Genomic DNA, 20,455 nt, shown 5'->3' on the forward strand with positions numbered 1-20,455 from the left:
CAGGAGACACTGCAAAATCAAGGCCAGGATGCTCAAGTGATTGCAATGGGAGTTAGGTACCTAATTAGTTCTAAGGATCCGGCCCCAAGTGATGCATAAAATAAATGAAATGTTGCTGAGAGTGAAACTTAATTGGAAAAATTCCATGAATTTTCCCTCATTCTGTCCAGCTCTACTGACAGTGCTTTCAGATGCACAAAGTAAACTTTAAAATACTACATTCTCTAATCTTTGCTCTAGTAATCATGGGTATTACTGTAGCAATAGGTTTTTTGTTTGTTTGTTTGTTTTGACAGACATCTGATTTTGTTTTTTTGTCCTCTCCCCACTGTCCTTTTTAAATATTAGAGCTGGGGAGAGACCATTTTTGTTTCTGTATGAGCTATAAAGCCTGCAGGTCAGCAAGGTGCTACTGTAGTCTCTATTTCAGAATGTTAGGAATTGCTCCTCGTCATCCTCTTACACTCTGAATTACTGATAACCCTCAGATGCCCTATCAGGGCCCCATTAGAGGAAGGACTGGAGTTGACTTCAGGAGACAGGGGGTCAGTTCCTCATTCTGTCATGGACTTCTTGGACCCTAGGCAAGTTATATAGGCCTGTTCTGCAAATATATGTACATGTGCTTAACTTTAGGATTGGGGCCTTAATGTCTCAATTGTCCACCTGTAAGGTACCCTCATTTTACAGCGGTTTTGGGAGGAGAAAAAAATTTATATGTGTGAGGTGCTCAAAGAGTGTGGTGATAGGGGGCCTGTCCTATGAATTTAGATGGAAAATAGGACCCAAGGTGTTAATATAACTTGGTCACTGTACAACATGAAACAGTGTTACAAAAAGTTCAGAGTTTGGTATACAGATACCGCAGCCTGCTTACTACCATGGCAAATACACTATTAAAAATCCATTAATTTTTTTATTAAAGATACAGAAAAGAAGGAAAAAATCTTTCACACACTATAACTGTTAAGAATTAAGGCTTTCATTTTAACAACATTCTTTCTTCCCTTTCCCTTTAGCTGTGGAGTTTTTAGAAGGGAAAAAACCCTTATTTGACACTGTTAGATAATGATAATAACTGTTCTTTTGGGGAAAACAGATGTTAATTGTGAGAGGCTGGAGTTGCTGCTTTTGTCCAATCCTGTTTTCTCTCACATGGTGGTTGGGATTCAGCTGGAGCCGGTATGAGTGGCAATGTCATCTGGATCCTCACTCTCTCTCTGGCCCAGTCTATACAGCAGGAGCGTAGCCAGGATGGGACACAGAGGAGGGCCCAAACTTAGGGTGGGTGGGCAATGACAGGAGGATGAGGGTAGGAGTGATCAGGGCCACCTCTCCCCACCCTCCAGCCCCTGGGTGGGGGGGGGGGAAGAGGAGGTGGGGACTGAAAGACACTCTGGCTAGGGCCCCTGGAAAAACTGGGGACCCTGTAAAAATGTGTGCCCCCACCCCCACAGTGCTTAGGGCTTGCCCTGCTCTGCCCAGCACTCCCGCTGGGGAGCAGGATCAGGGGCTTGCCCTATTGCACCTGCACAGCACTTCTGCTGGGAAGTGGGGGCTTGCAAGCCCCCGTGCTCCCACCCTACTCCCTAGCTGGAGGGCCAGACAGGTGGAGTGGGGCAAGCGTGGGGGCAGGAGCAGAGTTGGGACTGGGGTGGTGGGCCTGGATGATAAATCAACTCAGGCCCACCTGTGGCTACGCCCCTGCTGTACAGGACATCTTTTGGGATCAGGCTGACAAACTCCAGGGTCCAAGGAAGTGGTGGGGATGGCAGCCATGATGATAAAGCTTGCTCCAGTAGTCTGTTCTTTCCTACTTTTCCCACAAAAATCTTTTTTAGGAACCCACAAAAGGAGTGATGAATGGAATAGCCCATCCCCTCATTATTTTGTCCACAATTAGGTCTAATATCCAAAATATCAATTTTAAGTCATTTACTTTGGGTTCCACGTCTCCTGTTTTTTAATAAGCATAATTTCAGCACAGTCTGGGAATCATATCAACCTGGCCTTTTTGTTTAGACTAATTTAGTTATTATTTCTCCCTTTTGTTGTTTTTCTCTTCAACATTTGCTGTTATAGATTATTCTAACATCTTATGAACTTTTATATGCATTTTATAGTTGAGGTCACAATTTGGGTAAATTTGTTGACTCATTTATCACAACAGACCAGATTTTGTACGTACAAGCAAGGGACAGTCTCTGCCCAAAGAGCTTACAATCTCACAGTGCTTTTAAGATATTTTAGAAACAGTTTTAAAAATTGAAAGGGCCATTTTTTTTTCTGAAATCTTGTTTTCATACTTTTCATAACTCTTATTTTTTCTGTTTGGGCTGAAACTACTCAGACTTGGTCCAACGATGGCTTTTTAAAAAATATTCAGCAAAATTTTTGGCTTCTGGCAGTGATGACAAAAATCCATTAATTCCCCCGCCCTCACCCCACGGTTCCCCTGGATGAGTTCTTAAAAGACTGAATACAAGTGCCTTTTACAATTTTGAAAACATCTTGATTCACAAACTCACTGGAAACAACAAAATTTAAGCATAGTGCATAGCCAGTTGTGACCAGGGTCCCAGTGGGGGCCAGCTGTTGTCACTCAATTAGGGTGAACTGCAAAGAATGAGGCACAAATGCCCAAAGCTGGTGGATATTTTCAATACTTAAATTTACCAAGCCAGCATAAAGCAGCTTCTTTATGCCAGCTTCACTGGTTGCCCAATAACCAATACACAGTTTCCTTAAAGTAACTCAACCTCAGGTCTCCATCCAGGTAGTCGATTCAAATATGATGATTTCTGAAAATCTTATTTCATCATATAAAAGAAAAGGTTCTACCAATCCCAAAGGATCAGACACATTACTTCCCAGGTTAATGAATATACCAAACCTTACCCAAATACACGTGACATCCAATTCTTATTAACCAAACTAAAATGTATTTAAAAAGAAAAGGAAGAGAGTATGGTTAAAAGATCAATATACATACAGACAGGAGTTTAATTCTTGAGGTTCAGATACATAGCAGAGATAGTGTATTTTATAGCTGCAAAGAGTTCCTTTTGAATTTAGTTCATAGGTTATAGTCCAACGTCCAATGTCATTTCCAGGGTGTATCAGCTTAACTGGGATCTCATCTTGCGACTCAAGGGCCTCCTTCCTGTGGGTCCAGATGATGAAGATGTCATCAGTGTAGCGCAACTAGAGGAGGGGCACTAGGGGACAAGAGCTGAGGAAGCATTATTCTAAGTCAGCCATAAAAATGTTGGCATACTGTGGGGCCATGCAGGTACGCATAGCAGTGCTGCTGGCTTGAAGGTATAAGTTGTCCCCAAATCTGAAATGGTTGTGGGTGAGGACAAAGGCACAAAGCTCAGCCACCAAGTGGTCTGTGGCCTCATCATACTGTTCTTGACAGCTTGTAGTCCATCCTCATGGAACATTGGTGTGAAGAGCTTCTACATCCATGGTGGCCAAGATGGTGTTTTCAGGAAGATCACCAATGCATTGTAGTTTCCTCAGGAAGTCAGTGGTGTCTCGAAGATAGCTAGGAGTGCTGGTAGCGTAGGGTGTGAGGAGAGAGTCCAAATAGCCAGATAATCCTGCTGTAAGAGTCCCAATACCTGAGATGATGGGGTGCCCTGGGTTTCCAGGTTTATGGATCTTAGGTAGCAGATAGAATAGCCCTGGTCAGAGCTCTGGAGGTGTGTCTGTATAGATTTGTTCCTGTGCTATAGCAGGGAGTTTCTTGAGCAGATGGTGTAGTTTCTTTTGGTACTCCTCAGTGGGATCAGAGGATAGTGGCCTGTAGAATGTGGTGGTGGAGAGTTGCCCTTGAAGAATTCCACCTGGATTTCAACAATTTCCACCCCACCATCAATTTCAGCCTGGACCAGGCCACACAAGAGATTCACTTCCTGGACAGTACAGTGCAAATAAGCGATTGTCACATAAACACCACCCTATACCAGAAACCTACTGACTGCTATACTTACCTAGATGCCTCCAGCTTCCAACCAGGACACATCACACGATCCATTGTTTACAGCCTAGCCCTCAGATACAACCGAATTTGCTCCAATCCCTCAGACAGAGACAAACATCTACAAGATCTTTATCAAGAATTCTTAAAACTACAATGCCCACCTGGGGAACTGAGGAAACAGACTGACAGAGCGAGACAGGTACCCAGAAGTCACCTACTACAGGACAGGCCCAACAAGGAAAATAACAGAACACCACTGGCCATCACATACAGCCCCCAGCTAAAACCTCTCCAGCACATCATCAACGATCGACAACCTATCCAGGAAAACAATCCCTTACTCTCACAGACCTTAGGAGGCAGGCCAGTCCTCGCTTACAGATAGCCCCCCCCAACCTGAAGCAAATACTCACCAGCAACACACCACACCACAGAAACACTAACCCAGGAACCAATCCCTGCAACAAACCTCGTTGCCTTCTCTGTTCCCATATCTATTCTAGCGACACCATCAGAGAGGACCCAGCCACATCAACCACACCATCAGGGACGCATTTACCTGCACATCCACCAATGTGATATATGCCATCATGTGCCAGTAATGCCCTTCTGCCATGTACATTGGCCAAACTGGACAGTCTCTACGTAAAAGAATAAATGGACACAAATCAGACATCAGGAACGGTAACACACAAAAGCCAGTAGGAGAACACTTCAGTCTTCCTGGACATTCTATAACAGATTTAAAAGTAGCCATACTTGAACATAAAACTTCAGAAACAGACTTCAAAGAAACTACAGAACTAAAATTCATTTGCAAATTTAACACCATTAACTTGGGCTTGAATAGGGACTGGAAGCGGCTGGATCACTACAAAAGCAACTTTCCCTCTCCTGGACTTGACACGTCTTCATCAATTATTGGGAGTAGACTACATCCACCCTGACTGAATTGGCCCTGTCAACACTGGTTCTCCACTTGTGTGGTAACTCCCTTCTGTTTGTGTGTCAGTATAATAATGCCTGCATCTGTAATTTTCACTTCATGCATATGAAGAAGTGGGTTTTTTTACCCACAAAAACTTATGCCAAAACAAATCTGTTAGTCTTTAAAGTGCCACCGGACTCCTTGTTGTTTTTGTAAGTGAGAGGAAATTCTGACCCTCTGAATCTAACAAGCCTGTTAGCCTTCAGGCTAGGATTTTAATGGTACACAGAAAACTGGTACAGAATCAAAATTTAAGAAAGGTTGAAAACATTTAACCATAAGGAAGACCTCTTGAAATTGTGGTATAGTGGTTTTTGAGCCTGTTAAATGTGAGCGCTCTTTAAGTGAGGTATAAGTTATAGATTCTGATCTGTTATGCCAGAGTAATTCTGTTGCAGTCAATGAACCACTGTTATTGATGTATAGAGTTATATTAAACTTGCCTGTACTGTATAGCTAACAAAACAAGAGTCCCAGTTTATTGACCTCAAGTGAAATGTGTATGATGCCTTTATAGTCTGGTGTATATACAGAAAACCTGAACAAGTACGGAGGGGAGGCTTTTCCTAAAGTGGAGTGGCTGAAGAAATTCTGAAGTACAAAGCCTCTCCATTTAAGAAGCAGGCCTGAGTAAACTTTGTTACAAACAATGTATTAGCAGAGTTCATGGTAGAGATTCAAGTTATAAAAGATGTATATCAGAAACAGTTGAGTGAGAGCATGAAAAACAGATATTTTAAACCTTCAGAACCACCCACCAGTGATTTCATAAAATACTTTAAACATGAAATAACATTGAAAACACTTTCCAGCATCATCATTTCTCAGACTATGTGGAGTGGAAACAGTTGAATAGTTATTCTGTAATGTCCCTTTTTTCACAGCTGGATGATAGCCTTATAACTAAGTCCTTTTTATATTTCTGATGTTTATATCAAATACTATCGTTTGAGTGAACACACCTCTTGTAACAATTAGCCAAAAGCTACAGCAATGAATTTTCATGCAGATTAAAAACGCATAACTAACTCTGAAAAAGATAGGAATCTTTAGTTGTTGCATTTTATTGCCTACTAATGAAAATCACTTCATTTCTTGGATGATCAGTTTTTAAATCCTACTAACTTAACACCACACCATCTAATGCAATAAATCAAGGACAGATCACGCAGGGAAGGCCATGGAACAGAAAAGTTATGACGTTCTCATATAAAAACATGCAACCTTCTATACTAATTAGCTGAGAAGCGGGGACCTAACCATTACTAATTTTTACTCCTGGGGGAATTCTGTGCCAGTGCGTGTGCACAGAATTCATGTCTGCTACAGATTTCTTTGCTTCTCTGCAGAAAAATGACTTTCTGATAGGGAAGCAAAGGGAAGCTGCAAAAACGGTCATACACTGCTGCCCAGCAGCATGGGTGCATTGTTTTGGGCATCTGGAGCTGCCAGCGGAGAGGTAAATCAGTGGTGGGGAGGGGCTGGGGACACCCCAGCCAGTGGCTTCTATCCTGTGCCAGGCTTAGCTGCTATTCCTGGCAGGGCTGGGGAGGATGGGACTTCCTCTTCCCCCGCAAGGAGCATCCAGGGCAGGGTCAGACCCACCCCCAGAAACCCCCCTGGCTGCAGGAAGCTCCACACACCCCCTCCTTCCTGCCCCCATCACTCCTCAGCCGTGGGGGGAGGGGTCACTGTACAGGGAACTGCTCCCCCATCTGCCCAACCCCTGAGCATCCAGACCCACCTCATACCCAGAACCCCCACACACTGAGCCCCCTGAACCCAAACCCACAGCCCAACAAGCCTCAGCCTCTGCATCTGGAGCCCCTCTGCACCCAGACACACTGGCCAAGCCCCTCCTCCTTACATCTAGACCCCACCCCTGCACCTAGACTGCCCCCCCGCACTTTAACCCCCCCCCCCCCAATAGGCCCTACCCACATGCACCTGGACCACCCTGACTAGGTCCCCACACCTAGACCCTCATCTCCTTGAGCCCCATCAAGCCAGCACCCCAGACAACCCCCTCCATTGAGCCCTTCATACCCAGACCCCCCCACTGAGCCCCAACCACCTTCACGTGGACCCCTCCTGCAGCGTTCCATTGCTTCTGCACCCAGAACCACCCCACGTGAGTCTTGTTCATCCAGATCCCCCCAAACCCAGACCGCCCCCCCACCAAGCTGTCTGCACCCAGATTGACCCACACAGAACCCTATCACCCCACACCTGGATCTCCCCACACTAAGCCCCTCCACACTTGGATCCTCCTGGGCTGAGCCTGCTTGTCTACATCTAGTGTGCTTGGCATGGAGAGGCAGGGCCCCAGGGTGTTTCTGGGGCAGGTCTGGCCCTTGCACTGTGTCAGGGTAGGGTGCAGCCTCGTGGCCAAGTCCATGTCCTAGGGCAGGGGCTGGAGGTGATCTCCCACCTCTGTGCAGTCAGTAGCCTGTGCTCCCCTCTTCAATGCTGGAGCCTCCACATTTATTTATTGATCAATAAAATTTGCAGAATTTCACAGAGTTTTAAAATATGGTGTGCAGAATTTTTCATTTTTTTTGGCACAGAATTCCCTCAGAAGTATAATTTTAGACAGGTCCACTCTTCTCTCATGGGCTTGGTGGAAAGTGAAAATGAGTGAGGAGGAGGAGAAAAGGACAGGATGTGAAGTGCTAATATAAAAATTCCAACATCTTAGCAAGATTCCACACATTTCAAACTAACAAGTATTAGTCCCCAGTAAATAAATAAAAAATGTAGAGGTGGCACCCCTTGGAGAAGAAAAAAGTCACAACTGACACTGCAGCAGGTGGAAAGATTTTTTTTCTTTATTTCAGCATTGAATATACTACACCAGATTTCACAATCCATCCATTTTTGTTTACATATATATGTCATTTCTCTTTATTTTTTCCTCATAATTCCCCTGCTCACCAAACCAGAGTCTCTGTTTTGATACATTCTAAAGCTGAGGCTTTTGATGATTCACTGAACACTAAAGTACCATGTAACTGTAATTTTATGGAAACTAAGAACAACAAGGTGAATTAATGTCAAGGTGAATTAATGTCAATTAATTTGTCAAGGGAGCAGTGTTCTAGAAATATTAAGTTCATTCATCATTCCATGGTGTGGGCTGCTATATTTTTGGAATGAATTGAACTTACGAAAAAGTGAATCTTTAAAGCTGTAGGTGACTTAAAGTGGGTCCACTTCCACCTTCAGATGACCTTTGTCTTCCTTTTCTCTACTAAATTCCTCAAGAAAAATTCACCTAATTAAAATGAAAATTAATACCTATAAATCAGTTTTAGTTGCTTTGGAGATTAAACAGAACAAATAAAGCAGTATACATGTAGCCATACTGTGGACAATGTTCTAGAAAATCCAAACCTACCCAATAGGAATTCTAACAATTACAGCCTGAGGCTGGAAATCAGGACTCCTGGGTTGTCTTCCCCAACTCTGCTCGTGCTTGGTTGTGTGAAAGTTATTTAACATCCTGTGTCTCAGCATATCCAATAATAAAATGGTATTATCTCTATTTTACACAGTGTTGTGAGGTGTCAGTACTTAAAAGGTGCTCTATATTATGCTGGAGCTGGCATAGAACCACAACTGGCTCTTTTCTCCTGCCCACGCACAGCAAGAGAATATGGGCCTACATGTTAGTTCAGGTGTAATTTAGTACACTGAACTTTCTAAAAGAAAAATCCGTTATTAAAATGGCTTATTTCTGAAGCCCTATCAAAAGACACAACAGATGAGAGGGGGCAGTTTTAAAGCCCACTTCGCTCGGAAGCTAATGGCAAAAGTTGCAAATTATACACAATATTTTAAATAAATCCATACCTGGAGCAGTAAGTGTAATGCTAAATAATATTAGTTTTATAAAATGTGAGTATAAGCAGCATCGTAACTGTTCAAGTAATAGCAACCCATTTAGAGGAATTATAAAAGACAATACATTTGCTGTATAGAAAAACAAAGAACCACTATTGTGAGCTTTTGATATCAATTACTTTACAGCTATACCTTTACATAATAATTTAACATTGTGCAGTACTTTACCTGCTTTATAAGAGGAGCGCACTAGAGGACCACTAGCTGTGTAATGAAATCCAAGCTCATTTCCCACTTTTTCCCAGTGTTTAAACTTGTCAGGAGTAACATATTCCTCAACCTGGAGGGAAAAAAATAATTCTGCTCAGACTGTAATAACTTTTAAATGCATAATTTATGTTAATGAACTGGAATGCCAACTCTACGTTCAGACAGGATGTGGCAAGATTAAACTCTTAATTACTTTAGAGTTTATACATTTCACAATATTCATCAGGCAAGAATTTCTAACATCGAGCCCATAACAGCCCCACACTGAAGAGCAGATTAACTGTTGAGAAAAGGCAGGTTGGGAGGAGCAAGAATGGCTACCCAATCTGAGGGGAGTCCTCTTCAAACATCCATAGTTGGCATATAGTGAGAAGGTGTGTAGGTGGGCACGAGACATCATTCTGACAAGGGAAGGGGTACAATGGTATCAGGTGCAGGTCATAGTCTGCTTCCAATAAATTCAAGGCATTTGTACCTTTAGATGACGTTTTGTTGGTTGCATGTATTGTCCTAAGGTCAAACAGTCCACATCTGCCTCACGTAATACTATAAAAAAGAAAAGTGCCTCCTTAGCAGGTGACAGAATCATGATGTATCATCACTGACTAAAAATCATCTTACCTAAAATGCAGTTCTGAGTGCAAGTCACTCCTTAGCTCATTAAATAAGGGATTAAATTCTACCCTCCAATACATAGCATCAGAGGGCATGACGGAAGCACTAAAGAGAAACTGCAGAATTTAGGTATAAATACTTTAGAACAAGATACTTAGTAAATAAAAATAAATATATTAAAAACTGATTTCAAACAGTTTTAGCAAGTCCTTTCACTGTCTTATTGTCTACTTAAGAGTGAATGTGGCTGGTGTGTGTGTCTCCCAGCGGGATCTGACATTTTTTCCTGATACTTCATTAGACTAGGCTAATTTTGACATTTTGTTGAAGTACAATCTACAACAAATCTGATAGTCTCTTGCCGTCCCCACAGTTTCCACTGGGGAGCTTCTGCCCACACTGAACTGTGAAAATGCAGCTTTTTATTTGATTTTTTAAAAATTCTGTATAGTATTTAAAATATTTTAATTTTTTTTTAAAGTGATTTATTTTACTTGGTCCATCGTTCCTCCAGTATCTCATGCCTCAATGCCTTCCTAAAAACTCACTTCTTGCATGAGGTCTATAAACCTGATTCCTCTCCTCAGAAGTACTAAAATAGTGATTTTTTTTTAAAGTAATTGACCTGTGCTAAGTATCACCAGCAAACATTTGCTTCTGGTTGTACCCAATACCCTATCACTTGTCTACATATTACCTATTTAGACTGTCAGCTTTTGAAGCCTGAATTGTATCTTTTTATTTATTTCTAAAAGTACCTTTTCACTCCATTAATAATACCCCATAATTAAATGCAGGGATGAGAATCTCTTTTCTAGCATACTGCAGTTTACCTTTAATGTCCATATTTCTCAATTTTTGAGCTTTCATTTTCTAGGTGCATTCATTATTTACTTCCTTTTGGGTGAAAATTATGATGATTATTAGCATATCTAGGTCAGACTCTTAATCTGACACAGTCTGAAACACCAACTACACATAAAAAGAAAATACTTCATCTTACTCCACAGTTACAAGAGGGTTGATGCTGAAATTATGCATACATAAAGAATAAATCTAAGGGGAATTGCCAATTTCTTCCACCAGCTCCACATCCTTGGTGGGATATGCTAGTTTCGATGCCTCAGGAAGCACATACACCTTCTCTGCTAAGATATCAATACAGGATGGAACTAATTTATACCAAACTTGGATTCAGTGAAACTCTGTCATTAAGGACAAATCCAGCCTCCTCCTCCCCAGCTGCTGAAAGATGCTGTTCAGTGCAACTAGTGTAGTCTTCTGATCCATGGGAAGATTGAGGAATCAGGTTATGTATAGCTCCTCCTCCACTCCCCTTCTCAATGTCTATCCTTGGTATTAGGGTTGGGTGCTGGATTTGCCCCATAGTGAAGCAGAACGAAAAGCATGAATTGTTTCAATGTTTCAACACTGCAATTACAGTTAGCACGAACATCTGCTTAGAATAAAATGGTTCTGTGAAGAAACTACTTAACTACTGGTAAATTCTAGGGCTGTCAAGGGAATAAAAAAATTAATTGTGATTAATCGCGTGATTAAAAAAATTAATCATGTGATTAATCATACTGTTAAACAAGAATAGAATACCATTTATTTAAATATTTTGGGATGGCTTCTACATTTTCAAATATATTACAACACAGAATACAAATTGTACAGTGAAAAGAATGCATTCGATGAAGTGAGCTATAGCTCATGAAAGCTTATGGTCAAATAAATTTGTTAGTCTCTAAGGTGCCACAAGTACTCCTTTTCTTTTTGCGAATACAGACTAACATGGCTGCTACTCTGAAATTGTACAGTGCTCACTTTACATTTATTTTTGATTCCTTTTTTTTTGCACTGAAAAACAACAAAGAAATAGTATTTTTCAATTCACCTAACACAAGTACTGTAGTGCAATCTCTTTATCATGAAAATTGAACTTACAAAGGTAGAATTATGTACAAAAAATCCTGCCTTCAAAAATAAAACATTATAAAATTTTAGAGCCTCCAAGTCCACTCAGTTCTACTTCTTGTTTAGCCAATCACTCAAGCAAACAAGTTTGTTTACATTTCCAGGAAATAATGCTGCCCTTTTCTTGTTTACAATGTCACCTGAAAGTGAGAACAGACGTACTCATGGCACTGTTTTAGCCAGTGTTGCAAGATATTTACATGCCAGAGGGGCTAAAGATTCATATGTCCCTTCATACTTCAACCACCATTCCAGAGGACATGCGTTCATGTTGATGATGGGTTCTGCTCGACAACAATCCAAAGCAGTGCGGACCGACGCATGTTCATTTTCATCATCTGCGTCAGATGCCACCAGCAGAAGGTTCATTTTCTTTTTTGGTGGTTTGGGTTCTGTAGTTTCCGCATCTGAGTGTTGCTCTTTTAAGACTTAAGTATAGAAGTGTGAGCAACAAGGGTGATGTCGTGGTGATAGTCTGCTATAGACCACCGGACCAGGGGGATGAGGTGGACGAGGCATTCTTCCGGCAACTCACGGAAGTTACTAGATCACAGGCCCTGGTTCTCATGGGAGACTTCTATCACCCTGATATCGGCTGGGAGAGCAATACAGCGGTGCACAGACAATCCAGGAAGTTTCTGGAAAGGGTAGGGGACAATTTCCTGGTGCAAGTGCTGGAGGAACCAACTCGGGGCAGAGCTCTTCTTGACCTGCTGCTCACAAACCGGGAAGAATTAGTAGGGGAAGCAAAAGTGGATGGGAACCTGGGAGGCAGTGACCATGAGACGGTTGAGTTCAGGATCCTGACACAGGAAAGAAAGGAGAGCAGCAGAATACGGACCCTGGACTTCAGAAAAGCAGACTTTGACTCCCTCAGGGAACTGTTGGGCAGGATCCCCTGGCAGAATAACATGAGGGGGAAACGAGTCCAGGAGAGCTGGCTATATTTTAAAGAATCCTTGTTTAGATTACAGGAACAAACCATCCCGATGTGCAGAAAGAATAGTAAATATGGCAGGCGACCAGCTTGGCTTAACAGTGAAATCCTTGCTGATCTTAAACACAAAAAAGAACCTTACAAGAAGTGGAAGATTGGACAAATGACCAGGGAAGAGTATAAAAATATTGCTTGGGCATGCAGGAGTGAAATCAGGAAGGCCAAATCACACCTGGAGTTGCAGCTAGCAAGAGATGTTAAGAGTAACAAGAAGGGTTTCTTCAGGTATGTTAGCAACAAGAAGAAAGCCAAGGAAAGTGTGGACCCCTTACTGAATGAAGGAGGCAACCTGGTGACAGAGGATGTGGAAAAAGCTAATGTACTCAATGCTTTTTTTGCCTCTGCCTTCACAAACAAGGTCAGCTCCCAGACTACTGCACTGGGCAGCACAGCACGGGGAGGAGGTGACCAGCCCTCTGTGGAGATAGAGGTGGTTAGGGACTATTTAGAAAAGCTGGACGAGCACAAGTCCATGGGGCCGGATGCGCTGCATCCGAGAGTGCTAAAGGAGTTGGCAGATGTGATTGCAGAGCCATTGGCCATTATCTTTGAAAACTCATGGCGATCAGGGGAAGTCCCGGACAACTGGAAAAAGGCTAATGTAGTGTCCATCTTTAAAAAAGGAGAAAGAGGAGGATCCTAGGAACTACAGGCCAGTCAGCCTCACCTCCATCCCTGGAAAAATCATGGAGCAGGTCCTCAAGGAATCAATTCTGAAGCACTTAGACGAGAGGAAAGTGATCAGGAACAGTCAGCATGGATTCACCAAGGGCAAGTCATGCCTGACTAATCTAATTGCCTTCTATGACGAGATAACTGGCTCTGTGGATGAGGGGAAAGCAATGGACGTGTTGTTCCTTGACTTTAGTAAAGCTTTTGACACGGTCTCCCACAGTATTCTTGCCAGCAAGTTAAAGAAGTATGGGCTGGACGAATGGACTATAAGGTGGATAGAAAGTTAGCTAGATTGTTGGGCTCAACGGGTAGTCATCAATGGCTCCATGTCTAGTTGGCAGCCAGTATCAAGTGGAGTGCCCCAAGGGTGGGTCCTCGGGCCGGTTTTGTTCAATATCTTCATTAACGATCTGGAGGATGGTGTGGATTGCACCCTTAGCAAGTTTGCAGATTACACTAAACTGGGAGGAAAGGTAGATACGCTGGAGGGTAGGGATAGAATACAGAGGGCCCTAGACAAATTAGAGGATTGGGCCAAAAGAAATCTGAGGAGGTTCAACAAGGACAAGTGTAGAGTCCTGCACTTAGGACGGAAGAATCCCATGCACTGCTACAGACTAGGGACCGAATGGCTTGGCAGCAGTTCTGCAGAAAAGGACCGAGGGGTTACAGTGGACGAGAAGCTCGATATAGGTCAACAGTGTGCCCTTGTTGCCAAGAAGGCCAATGGCATTTTGGGATGTATAAGTAGGGGCATAGCGAGCAGATTGAGGGACGTGATCGTTCCCCTCTATTCGACATTGGTGAGGCCTCATCTGGAGTACTGTGTCCAGTTTTGGGCCCCACACTACAAGAAGGATGTGGAGAAATTGGAAGCGCAGAAAAATGATTAGGGGGCTGGAACACATGACTTATGAGGAGAGGCTGAGGGAACTGGGATTGTTTAGCCTGCGGAAGAGAAGAATGAGGGGGGATTTGATAGCTGCTTTCAACTACCTGAAAGGGGGTTCCAAAGAGGATGGATCTAGACTGTTGTCAGTGGTAGCAGATGACAGAACAAGGAGTAGTGGTCTCAAGTTCCAGTGGGGGAGGTTTAGGCTGGATATTAGGAAAAACTTTTTCACTAGGAGGGTGGTAAAACACTGGAATGCGTTACCTAGGGAGGTGGTGGAATCTCCTTCCTTAGAAGTTTTTAAGGTCAGGCTTGACAAAGCCCTGGCTGGGATGATTTAGTTGGGGTTTGGTCCTGCTTTGAGCAGGGGTTTGGACTAGATGACCTCCTGAGGTCCCTTCCAACCCTGATATTCTATGATTCTATGACTTTTGAAAACATGCTCCACACCTCGTTCCGCTCTGATTTTGTAAGGCACTTCAGATTCTTAAACCTTGGGTCAAGTGTGGTAGCTATCTTTAGAAATGACATTGGTACCTTCTTTGCGTTTTGTCAAATCTGCAGTGAAAGAGTTCTTAAAACAAACATGTGCTAGGTCATCATCTGAGATTGTTATAACATGAAATATATGGCAGAATGTGGGTAAAACAGAACAGGGGACTTACAATTCTCTCTCAAAGAGTTCAGTCATAAATTTAATTTAGACATTATTTTTTTAACGAGCATCATCAGCATGGAAGCATGTCCTCTGGAATGGTGGCCGAAGCACGAAGAGGCATACAAATGTTTATCATATTTGGCACATAAATACCTTGCAATGCCAGCTACAAAAATGCCATGCAAATGCCTGTTCTCACTTTCTGGTGAGATTGTAAATAAAAAGAGGGCAGCATTATCTCCCATAAATGTAAACAAACTTGTTTCTCTTAGCAATTGGCTGAACAAGAAGTAGGACTGAGTGGAGTGGACTTGTAGGCTCTAAAGTTTTACACCGTATTGTTTTTGAGTTCAGTCATGTAACAAACAAACAAAATCTACATTTGTAAGTTGCACTTTCACGACAAAGAGATTGCAGTACAATACTTGTATGAGGTGACTTGAAAAATACTATTTCTTCTCCTTATCATTTTTATAGTGGAAATATTTGTAATAAAAAATAATATACACTCTGTATTCTGTGTTGTAATTCAAATCAACATTTATGAAAATGTAGAAAAACTTCCAAAATATTTTATAGATTTCAGTTGGTATTCTAATGTTTAACAAAAAGAAAAAGGAGTACTTGTGGCACCTTAGAGACTAACAAATTTATTTGCGCATAGCTCATGAAAACTTATGCTCAAATAAATTTGTTAGTCTCTAAGGTGCCACAAGTACTCCTTTTTCTTTTTGCGAATACAGACTAACACAGTTGCTACTCTGAAACCTATTGTTTAACAGTGTGATTAAAACTGTGATTAATTGTGATTAATTTTTTTTAATTAATTGCGTGAGTTAACTGCGATTAATTGACAGCCCTAGTAAATTCACATGTCATATAACATGGAAATGCCACAGCACAGTTGTAGATGGACAGGCCTGCAGCCTGCCCCTGGGGTGGAGATGGGGGGAATTATATGGAATTCATGAATTTCATCCTATACAGGGTTCTACTTACATTATATTAACCTTTATTTTTCTCAAAAATTACAGGTAAGTGCAAAAGTTCATATAAGAAGGTACTGCAGCTCAGGGAAGAGGAAAAATTAAAATAATCTGTGCATCAAAATCAAAAGAGACTTATTCAGCAAACAAGAAAAAATCATTTGTTACTTAAAAAAAAAAGGTACAATGAAATAAATAAAATATCCATTGCATGTATACCTTTGAGATCCTGAAATGATTATGAACATTAAATGATATGAAGACTGATCTAGCTCCCACTGAAGTCAATGGAAAGATGCCTATTGTTTTCAGTAGCAGCTGGATCAGGCCCTTGGAGCACTCTGATAGTCAAAGTGGCAAAGAGTCCTGTGGCACCTTATAGACTAACAGACGTATTGGAGCATAAGCTTTTGTGGGTGAATATCCACTTCGTCGGATGCATGTTGTGGAAATTTCCAAAGGCAGGTATAAATATGCAAGCAAGAATCAGGCTAGGGGTAACGAGGTTAGTTCAATCAGGGAGGATGAGGCCCTCTTCTAGCAGTTGAGGTGTGAACACCAAGGGAGGAGAAACTGCTTTTGTAGTGGGCTAGCCAGTCACAGTCTTTGTTTAATCCTGAGCTGATGGTGTCAAATTTGCAAATGAACTGAAGGTCAGCAGTTTCTCTATGAAGTCTGGTCCTGAAGTTTCTGAGGCTGTGGATGGCATTGCGTTCTGCACGACTTAGGTTATGAGGCAAGCGATGTTGTTTTTCCAGGTTTCAGACTAACAGCCATGTTAGTCTGTATTCGCAAAAAGAAAAGGAGTACTTGTGGCACCTTAGAGACTAACCAATTTATTTGAGCATAAGCTTTCGTGAGTGAGCTGTAGCTTACGAAAGCTTATGCTCAGATAAATTGGTTAATCTCTAAGGTGCCACAAGTACTCCTTTTCTTGTTGTTTTTCCACAATTTCTTCCTGTGCATGTTGGAAATCCTGGATGCCCCATCATCTAGATCCATGGGAAGGAAACCCTGGAAGAATTCCACCACAATTTCAATAGCTTTCACTCCACCATCAACCTCAGCCTGGACCAATCTACCTGGGAGGTCCTCTTCCTAGACACCACGGTGCAAATAAGTGACGGTCACATTAACAACACCTTATACTGAAAACACACTGATCGCTATGCCTACCTTCATGCCTCCACCTTCCATCCCGGACACACCACACGATCCATTGTCTATTGCAAAGTGCTGAGGTACAACCACATTTGCTCCAACCCCTCAGACAGAGACCAACACCCACGCATTCTCAAAACTACGATACCCACATGAGAAAATAAGGAAACAGATCAACAGAGCCAGATGTGTACCCAGAAGCCTCCTGCTGCAAGACAAGCCCAAGAAAGAAACCAACAGAACTCCACTGGTCATCACATACAGTCCTCAGCTAAAACCTCTCTAACACATCATCAGTGATCTACAACCCATCCTGGACAATGATCCCTCACTTTCACAGGCCTTGGGAGGCAGGCCAGTCCTCGCCCACAGACAACCCGCCAATCTGAAGCACATTCTCACCAGCAGCTACACACCGCACCATAGTAACTTTAACTCAGGAACCAATCCATTCAACAAACCTCGATGCCAACTCTGTCCACATATCTACACCAGCGACACCATCACAGGACCTAACCAGATCAGCCACACCATCACCGGTTCATTCACCTGCACGTCCACCAATGTAATATATGCCATCATGTGCCAGCAATGCCCCTCTGCTATGTACATCAGCCAAACTGGACAGTCCCTACGTAAAAGGATAAATGGACACACTTCAACCTCCCTGGACACACAATAGTAGATTTAAAGGTAGCCATCCTGCAGCAAAAAAACTTCAGGACCAGACTTCATAGAGAAACTGCTGAGCTTCAGTTCATTTGCAAATTTGACACCATCAGCTCAGGATTAAACAAAGACTGTGACTGGCTAGCCCACTACAAAAGCAGTTTCTCCTCCATTGGTGTTCACACCTCAACTGCTAGAAGAGGGCCTCATCCTCCCTGACTGAACTAACCTCGTTACCCCAGCCTGATTCTTGCTTGCATATTTATACCTGCCTCTGGAAATTTCCACTACATGCATCCGACGAAGTGGGTATTCACCCACAAAAGCTTATGCTCCAATACTTTTGTTAGTCTATAAGGTGCCACAGGACTCTTTGCCACTTTTACAGATCCAGACTAACACGGCTCCCCTCTGATATCTGATAGTGAAATTAATCCTGTCCATTTAAAAGTAGTATAAACAACAGTTGTTGAAGAGTTTCAATTTTTAAATTGAACGAAACCTTTTTGCATAAAAAAGTTAGAAAACAATTTTTCCCAACAGACCAACTTATATGCATGTGTGTCCATTTTAGTTATATTGCAATGCCCAAGCTTGCAATTATGTTCCAACTTGGTAAAGCTTATATATATACTTAAGTTATGCTACTTACATTTCATTGTTGAATATACTTGTTCATCTGTCTCGCCTAATCCCAGCATAATGGAGGTTTTAGAAATTACATCAGGTTGGATCTTCTTAGCATGCTTCAAAACTTGTAAGGATTGCTTAAAATTGGCCCGAGGATCACGCACTTTCCTTTAAAAATATTCATATTGTTTTGACCATAGGAAGAACACAGAGATGCATGAGATAAGGGACATTGGTAAAATCACAATAAAAAGACTGAGGGGACTGAGATTTTAGAAACTTTCTACAATATTTGTCAATTCCTGCAAAACCAAAGCTTTCACTTAAAAAAAAATGTTTCCATTACTTTCTCTTGTGATTGATGCAACCAAAGTGCTGCTGCTCTGAGAGCCCAGCTTTGCAGAAAATAGTCTCCAGCTAACCACTAGGGGCCAGATTGTCAACCCCAGTTCCATCCCCCAGTAATGCAACGGGAATATAATTGGTTCACAGCTGACAAGTTGAGAATTTGCCTAATGGAACTGGAGTAAAGTTGACAGAGCTATCATTAATGCCATTCCCCACCTTCCCCTGCCCCCATTTCCACTGTAGGGGAAGTGTCAGGAAAGGGAAGAGGCATAATAGGGCACAAAGGGCTAAGGAGGGGGCAGAGGAGAGCTCCAATGCCCTATGAAAATTCTGAGTGGGCATATGGTCCCTAGGGCTGGGACAACCTGAGAATCAGGGAGCTGGTAACTGGGTCTCTGACAGTGGCCCTCCCTGCACTCACTCTTTCCTGTGCTGAGTATATCTTGGTACATGAGGGAATCTGGCCCAAGGAGTAACAAAGGCGCTGGAGATACTACCGTGGTAGGGGGCATATAAGTATCTACTTAAGCCCCAGTCTTGCAAGCTGTTCTGTGCAGAACCCCGCTGTCTATTTAGATTGTAAGGTCTTTAGAGCAAGGACGTTCTTTTATTAAGTGTTCGTACAGGTTCTAGTACTGAGGCCCTGATGTTTGTAGGGCCTCCATGCTCTACCATAATGCAAAGAAATCAACAATAGTAAAGATGAAACTGTTTTGCCTGTGTTGGGGAACAGCCCTGACAGAGTTGTATTTGAAGTCTACATGAGAATTTAGTTGGAGCCACTTAAGAACAGTCTATGCTGGGAAGTTCTAGTGTACATTAAAACTGGGAAGTTTAAACATACATTAAAACTGGTTTGGGCTAATTCAGTTTCCACAGTTTGACCAGCAGCGTGGATATGGCCCACCCATATTTAAGCTGAATTTAGACAGTTTAGCTGGAGACTTCAGAGTGTGATGATGTCACTCTGAATTTCCAAGTTATTAGGAAAAAAGGCCAATGGCTGGGGGTATGGAGTTGCACTTGGAGATCCTCCTGTGTGGTAGAAAAACATCAGACACTCAAAGAAAAAGAGTTGGCTGACTCCACTTTTTAAGGTCTATAAAATTTTTAATCTGCTTCTTTACAAGATAGGTAGCCCTCTGCTGGTCGAAATCATGTACAACACTTGTGGCTATTGAGGGAAGAAAGCAGAGGATTCTGGAAGTTTCACTGGGAAGTGTTTCAGAGTAGCAGCCGTGTTAGTCTGTATCCGCAAAAAGAACAGGAGTACTTGTGGCACCTTAGAGATTAACAAATTTATTAGCGCATAAGCTTTCGTGGGCTACTTTACTATGAAGACAAAAGGATTTGGCTCCCACTGGTGGCACTGAGACATAATGATGATGGAGAAATGCTGTGGGCTAGTTGCCAAAGTGTGATAAATACATCCTCATTTTGAAAACATATTCCATAGTCGTAGGCACTGATTCCGTGGATGCTCCAATTATGCAGTCAGGTAAGTTTGAATACATGCTAAAAAAATGTACAGGTATTGGCTTACCAAGTAAATTTTCTCTCCCTCCAAAAAGAGGTCCAATGCACGTATTAAAATGAAAAGAACGAATTTTGTTTTAATGTAATCACATGTATCTTTCTTACAAAATAGATCTAGCCTGACCTCTGTTAGAATCAGTATTTTTCCTTTCCTGTTTATTTTATAAGACAAGCTTCTCATTGGAAAATTTACTTCAAAATTTATGGTAGATAGAACTG

At 42.2% G+C, this 20,455-nt stretch overlaps 1 protein-coding gene across 6 annotated transcripts in view; it reads right to left on the minus strand.

Annotated features, from left to right (window-relative positions):
- Positions 1–1,741: 1,741 nt before the first annotated feature.
- LIAS (lipoic acid synthetase) overlaps positions 1,742–20,455 on the minus strand; it is a 28,344-nt gene continuing 9,630 nt past the window's right edge. Inside the window, exons 8-12 of one of the 6 annotated variants that reach the window (XR_012158691.1) lie at positions 18,375–18,520; positions 9,565–9,635; positions 9,048–9,159; positions 3,999–4,629; positions 1,742–3,920 (exon numbers count right to left, since the gene is read on the minus strand). Coding sequence is in view for 5 of the 6 variants with exons in the window: in XM_073342262.1 (XP_073198363.1) it covers positions 4,577–4,629; positions 9,048–9,159; positions 9,565–9,635; positions 18,375–18,520 (382 nt within the window). In the remaining variant the exon portion in view is untranslated. Of the gene's footprint in view, positions 4,630–7,783; positions 8,251–9,047; positions 9,160–9,564; positions 9,636–18,374; positions 18,521–20,455 lie in introns of those variants that run through there. The other 5 variants (XM_073342262.1, XM_073342259.1, XM_073342260.1 and 2 more) reach the window with 5 other exon arrangements.

Source organism: Lepidochelys kempii, chromosome 4 (assembly GCF_965140265.1).
Source record: "Lepidochelys kempii isolate rLepKem1 chromosome 4, rLepKem1.hap2, whole genome shotgun sequence".
Lineage (NCBI taxonomy): Eukaryota > Metazoa > Chordata > Testudines > Cheloniidae > Lepidochelys > Lepidochelys kempii.